General features: G+C 31.8%; 1 protein-coding gene across 2 annotated transcripts in view; it reads left to right on the forward strand.

Annotated features, from left to right (window-relative positions):
- Positions 1-398: 398 nt before the first annotated feature.
- The window catches only part of LOC108686481 (60S ribosomal protein L35a), a 22,569-nt gene continuing 16,248 nt past the window's right edge, over positions 399-6,719 (forward strand). For both annotated transcript variants that reach the window (XM_018191817.1, XM_018191818.1), the window contains exons 1-3: positions 399-476; positions 912-1,148; positions 2,767-2,925. In XM_018191817.1, coding sequence (XP_018047306.1) covers positions 915-1,148; positions 2,767-2,925 — 393 coding nt within the window. In that variant the 5' untranslated portion in view covers positions 399-476; positions 912-914. The remainder of the gene's footprint in view (positions 477-911; positions 1,149-2,766; positions 2,926-6,719) is intronic.

Consider the following 6,719-nt stretch of genomic DNA (forward strand, 5'->3'; position numbering starts at 1 on the left):
TATACCGTATATATTTATATATATATAATATATTTATATATATAATATATGTATATATGAAATGTTAAATTAAAAAAATTTTTGGGTATTCTGAGTACCCTACTTACATATCTTTAACCCTTACGTGATTTTGAGTACACTCGCCCCAGTCGAATCACCCATGATTTTAGTTTCGCGCTAAAATATGAATGCATAAGCTGTCTCAGCTCGAGAGGCACCTCATGCGGTCTCATGCATGCGAGTGTACATGAAGAATAACGGAACGCATTTCTATGCTTCTATGTGCATCATGCAAGAAACGGAATGCTGGATGTCGCGCGTCGCGCTGGTGTGCAAGAGCCATTAGACGGGCCGGGTTTCTGACGCATGCGCGTCCAATGTAGCTTCAGTAACAGCACTGAACGTAGCAAGCCTTACTGTTTAACCTTTTTTTCAGGTGTAGCATCACTGTTCTCTTAGTTCGTGATACACATCGGGTACGTTTTAGTAATAGATTTCCTTATTTAACAATAAAATCTTTTATATATAATTAATCTTTCACAAAAATAATAAAAGCATTTTGTATAACATTACGTCAAATTAATTTACAACTATTCGTTTTGTTATATCTTACTTAATTTTCAGCGATTCCAATGGATTATTATGATCCGTTTCATGTGGCATTTAGCATACGGTCTAATATATGATACAAGAAATTGCACGTGCACACTTATCGTTAACATTTAACAAAATATTTAAAGTTTTACACAGCAATTTCTCAAAATTTGTAATTATTACTGTTTTTATGTGCATACCTAAATTTCTTCTATCATTCAGTGTATACTTATTATTCTCAGTATTTTTTTTGTCATCTTTTTTTGTTAAAGATTGCTTTACATGATGCTTACATCATATTTTTACATTTTTGTTAGAAAATGACAAGCAAGGCAAAAGTGCCTAAAATGAAAGAAGGCGCTCCAGAGGAGACACCACTGAGGAAGAGGCCTTTCAAGAGGCATGGACGTCTGTATGCAAAGGCAATTTTCACCGGTTATAAACGCGGATTACGCAATCAACATGAACACACTGCCTTGCTCAAGATTGAAGGAGCCGGTACAAAAAGAGACTCTGATTTCTACGTAGGAAAACGATGCGTCTATGTATATAAAGTAAGGCCTGCAACATAGATTGTCTAAAAAACAAACATTAAATTAATTTTGACTTGATTTATAGATGTAATAAGCATTTATCTTTTTGAGTTCTACATTGTAATATTTTTCATTGAGAAGTATTTTTGACATTAAATTTAATGATAATCCCTAAATTTGATTCTACAATGAGTCGATAGTTGATAGTTCTAAGTCATATGCTGTTCTATGAATTCTACCATGAATTGGTAATTGAAAGTCTTAGTCTTAATCTGAAGTTAACTGATCAGAGAGCGTTAAGCCCAGTTTCACAACTCATGTTAATCGAGGTTCAACTTATTCATTATTTCTTTTCAATTCTAGTATTAGAAAGAGATGAGAAATAAGTTAAACCTTGATAAAAGTTAATTGCGACTGGATCTTAGGCCCTTTTCTACCAATGTAGATTAACTTTAATCTCAGTTCAACTTACTCTTTATCTTTTTCTAATTCTCAGAACTGGAAAAAGATGAAGAGTTAGTTAAATCAAGATTAAAATTAAACTATATTATATTGATAGAAACTGGCCTTAATTAGCTATTGGTCAACTTCACCGAGACTTAGGCTTACCAACTATCAACTTGTGAATTAGCATTAGATTATTATCTACACAAACTTTCAAACTTTCACATGAAGAAAATTATCCAATCGAATTTCTTTTATAAAAAACGCATATAAAATATGATTGGATAATTTTTTTTATGCATTTATATGACTAAGTAAATTTATATGGATATCCTTATCAGTAAATTGATGAAGTTGGCCAACAGCCAACCATGATGGGCCATGGCACGCAAAAAACTTAAGGTAATAAAACATAAGCAATAAGGAAATCAACATGTTGGATTGGCTACTGCTTATGTTACGATCTTCTGAACTTTACTATGATCGATCAATTTGCTTACTGCTTACATTTTATTGTTTAAATTTTTTTGTGTGCTATGGTTCTAAAACCAGGATTTTCTTAAGACTGACCAAATTTGATTTTATTCTCTCCCATTAATCGAATTATAATTTGCTACAACTAACAACTTATAGATGCAAAAAATCATAATTATCTATTTAGGTTAAGACTGGTTAAGACTTAAGACTCTTCCCGACTTATATAGAATCAGCATAAACTTTAAACAAGTTGATCAAATCACTGTAAAACTTAAAGTAAATTAATGTCACTTAATTAGCTTAGAACTTGTTTTCTACCTATTGTTTAAATCTTTAGTGACATATAAAATATTTTTATAGAATCATATTGCCAAAATTTCGTTGCTTCTTTTTAATAATATTTTCTTTTTATAAAATTTATTTATATAGCAGGATATTGGTTTAACATTAATTTAAGAATATAATTTATAAACACTATTAAAACTTAAGAAACTATATATATGAATACATCAATTATAATAGAGAATGCTAACACAGTCAAAGTTAGATGTTCTGAATAATACAATATATATTCTTTATTAAGTCAATTTATTTCAGATATGATTGAAAATGTAATTTATATTGCTAAAAATGTACCTATTGTTAAGAATTTTCTTAAGCAGTTATTTAACAAGACTATCGATCATCAATAGATATCTTACATATGAAATTATTTTAGGCTAAGAACAAAACTCCAGTACCTGGAAAGACTACGAAAAAAACAAAAATTAGAGCTATTTGGGGCAAAGTGACTCGGCCTCACGGTGCAAGTGGATCGGTGCGTGCTAAGTTTAAGAGAAATCTGCCGGCCAAGGCTATGGGTCATCGTATCAGGATTGTAAGCTAATAATGCAAATTTTAATACTTTGCAAGTTGTAATACTTTATATAGTTATTTATTGAATTCTACACTGAACTAAAAATTTTCTACAAATTTTAACACATTTTCTATTTTAAATAAATATTACAAATGTTGCAATTTTATATACATATGTATGTGCGCGCGATGCGCAACTTGTCTGGTTACGGATCAAAAATGTAAAAAAATAAGGTGTTCTTATGTCATTTGATATCGATTTTTTTTGGAGGTAATATACAGATCCTAAAGAGTGTAAAAAATTAGTTGCTGACTGCTTCCAGGCATTGCAAAAGTCGCCTGACAGCCTTTTGCGCGCTCGGATGACAGTAGTACATTGCGATACGAGAGATCAACTTCATCGAATAATTACATATACAAGGTGTCTTAGACCATTGTATTCTAAAAATTCGTAGAACTCTATGAGAAGAAGAAGACAAACAATTTTTGTCTTTTCCGTAAAGTTAATTATTTTAATTAAAGTTAATATTTAAGTAAAAAATTATTGAAGATCAATTTTCAGCAATGTTTAGCAATTAATATCTTATTAACTATTGCGAAAATTGCAAAATGATAGAGAACTTTTCTTTTCAGTTTATTCTACTCCTATGCGAAAGATTTATCATTTTTCAAACACCGTGCGTGCGTGCGTGCGTGTGCGCGCGCGCGCGCGTGTGTGTACATATGTACATACACACAATACTGGAGCGATATAATATTAGTGTGTGTGTGTGTGTGTGTGTGTGTGTGTGTGCGTGTGCGTGTGCGTGTGTGTGTGTGTGTGTGTGTGGCGCACTGTATACATTCCTATATCATAACTTCTATTCATCTCCATGAACTGAAAATGGCGGCTTCCGATGAATCCACTCCACTCTCCCTTGATTCTCTCTGTGGGTACTGCCTGTCCGCGAGCCTCTAAATGTCATAACTCGAACATGCAGGCATCCGATCAGCGCCTCTATCGCTATTTAACGCTAAATAGTGCAACCGTACATTCTGAGAGCTAGTCAATGACGACTTAATAACGTACCTTATTCTGAAAAGTGGCAAATCCGGATTTTGCGTTGCAATCTCCGCTTGTAGGGCACATAGAAAAAAAATAAAAGCACGTCTTATACAATCGAAGTGTAAGCTATCGATGAAATATACTTAAAACTCGGCGCAACTCGCCGACTCGCGTAAAGAAGTACGGCAGTGTCTCGCGCCATGTCTTAAAACGTCAATGTAGTAACACTACATTAATGCTGAGACATGACAAAAGTTGTTCAATTACTGGAGAGGAAAAAAGTGGTGACTTTGGTTGATCTAGTGATGAAGATATCCTTAAAGTTAAGTCATTTTGACCTGTTAATTTTCAAGTCCCATAATTTGTAAAATACTCAGTGAAAAATATTTTATTATAGTATTTTGAAAAAGTCTTGATATCAATTATATGAATATGAAATAAAAAATTGGAGGTTTCCGATTAAAAAATTTTGAATAACTTTGACTTGACTTTAAGAACATCTTTTCTAGGTCAACCAAAATCACCACTTTCTTTCTTCCTAATAACTGAGCAATTTTTTGTCTAAAACATTTTTCCGTATCTTTTATATTTTTCGAGACATTTCACTTGTGTATCACTTAAAATGACACACATATATATATATATATATATAATTATTCGATAAAGTTGACTTCTCATGTCGCGATGTGCCACCATTCGAGCGCGCATTTTCAAAAAGGTGACTGTTAGGTGACTGTTATAACGCCTAGAGACAGTCAGGCATTCTTTAAGCTCTGTATATTATCCCCAAAAAAAGTCAGTCAGTAAAAGCATCTCATTTTTTTATGTCTTTGACTTGTAGCCAGACAACTTGTGCAACCGCTTTGCACAGCCAGACATTGTCGTTACTATTTTACTATTTTTTAGTGTTCAAATTATTACTCAGAAACAGAAGTTTCAAATGATACAAAATAACATTTGAGAGATTTTTGACGTCTTTGGAGCACAGTCTTCTATATCGTGACCGGTTCAGATAATTAACCATTAGCTTGTCTTTTTTTGCACTACTTAGACTAACAACACAAAAACTTTTTACCGATATCAAATCATGTAAGAAAAATCATCACTAGTTTCCAAATTATACATTTGTTTTACGTCTATTGAGCGATGAAGATAGAATGGCATAAATAAATAGAGTTAATAACATCTTCCCGAACGCTTTCAGATCAAGACATACTAAGATATAGTGTGAAATACGAAGCAGGCATTTCGAACATTTTTTTTTAATTTTTTCATAACTCGAAAACTACAGTATGTGTATATAACATTTTTTAATTTATTTTAGTGTGTGTTTGAAATTAATGGATTTGAAATATTAATTGCATTTGAATTTGTTTGAAATATTAATTGTCCTTGAAATATTAATATTTATGAATCGTTTATGAATCGTTCTGCATATGAATAAACATGCACTTATGAATCATTTTGCATATATTATAGTGCATATTTAATATTGCATTATACAAGGCGCATGTTTTAAAGAAAAATTGTATGATCTAGAAGGGGATAAGTAAAATAAAGTTTTAAAATCATGATATACTTTATATTTCACATTCTGATATATTTTAACATACATAAACTCTCGTAAATATCATTATTTTTTTTATATACCATTATATACCATTTATATAAATATAAATATATATATATATATATGTATGTATGTATACACACGCGCGCGCGCGCGCGCACACACACACACACACACACACACACACACACACACACACACTCGCGAGTGTTTCAGATCATCCTTTTTATCTTTGCAAAATAAGGTCCAATCAGAAAAATGTTTAGAAACAAGTTGTAGGGTTTAAAAAGATCTATTTAATTATAAACTGATCAGTTTGACTTTAGATATCAAGGCCATGTCGATTTTTTTTTTTTTTTTTAATAGAATGCCCAATTTTTTATTCCAGTAACTAATAGCCGATATCGAAACTTTTTCAAAACACTATAATAAAGTTTTAAATTGAATACTTTTCAAATTATAGCTCGGAAGTTACAGTACCACAAGCATTATCCAAAGTGTCGATCGATGGCTAAAATCTCTTGAATGTTATTCAGGATCATGTTCTGGATAACATTCGTTAAGATCAAAGAGGATTATTTCTCTTATTTTCATTTTTGCACCAAAAATTCTTTACGTAAAAATGAAAATAAGAGGTATAACTTCTAATAGCTTTGATTTTGACAAATAATATTCAGGACGTGATTCTGAACAACATTCAAGAGGTAGTCGTCAGTCGAACACCTTAATGCTAATACCAGCGGTACTGTAACTTTCAAACATCATAACCTAAAAAGTAACTTAATAAAAAAATATTTTTCTTTTGAAAATCTCTCGACGTTAACTATTAGATTCTGGAAACAAAAATAGTTTCATTTAAAAAAATCAATCTTGACTTGATCTTGATGACGCCACTCAAGATCAAACTGATAAGATCAGTAAAGATTTTTGAATCCTCTTTTTGAATCCTACAACTTTTTATCTGAACACTTTTATGATTGGATTTATCCTGCGAAGTTAAAAGGGGTGTACGAATGATCTGTAACACCCGATATATACACACACACACACACACACGCACACACACACACACACACGCACACACACACACACACACACACCTGTATGTGTATTAGATGGGAAAAAGTTCGTAACGTTTTTTTAATGCCACCTAACGGGAAAAACGCCATGAACTTTTCCCACACCTATATATATATATATA

The sequence above is a fragment of the Atta colombica genome, unplaced genomic scaffold (genome assembly GCF_001594045.1).
Source record: "Atta colombica isolate Treedump-2 unplaced genomic scaffold, Acol1.0 scaffold186, whole genome shotgun sequence".
Taxonomy (NCBI): domain Eukaryota; kingdom Metazoa; phylum Arthropoda; class Insecta; order Hymenoptera; family Formicidae; genus Atta; species Atta colombica.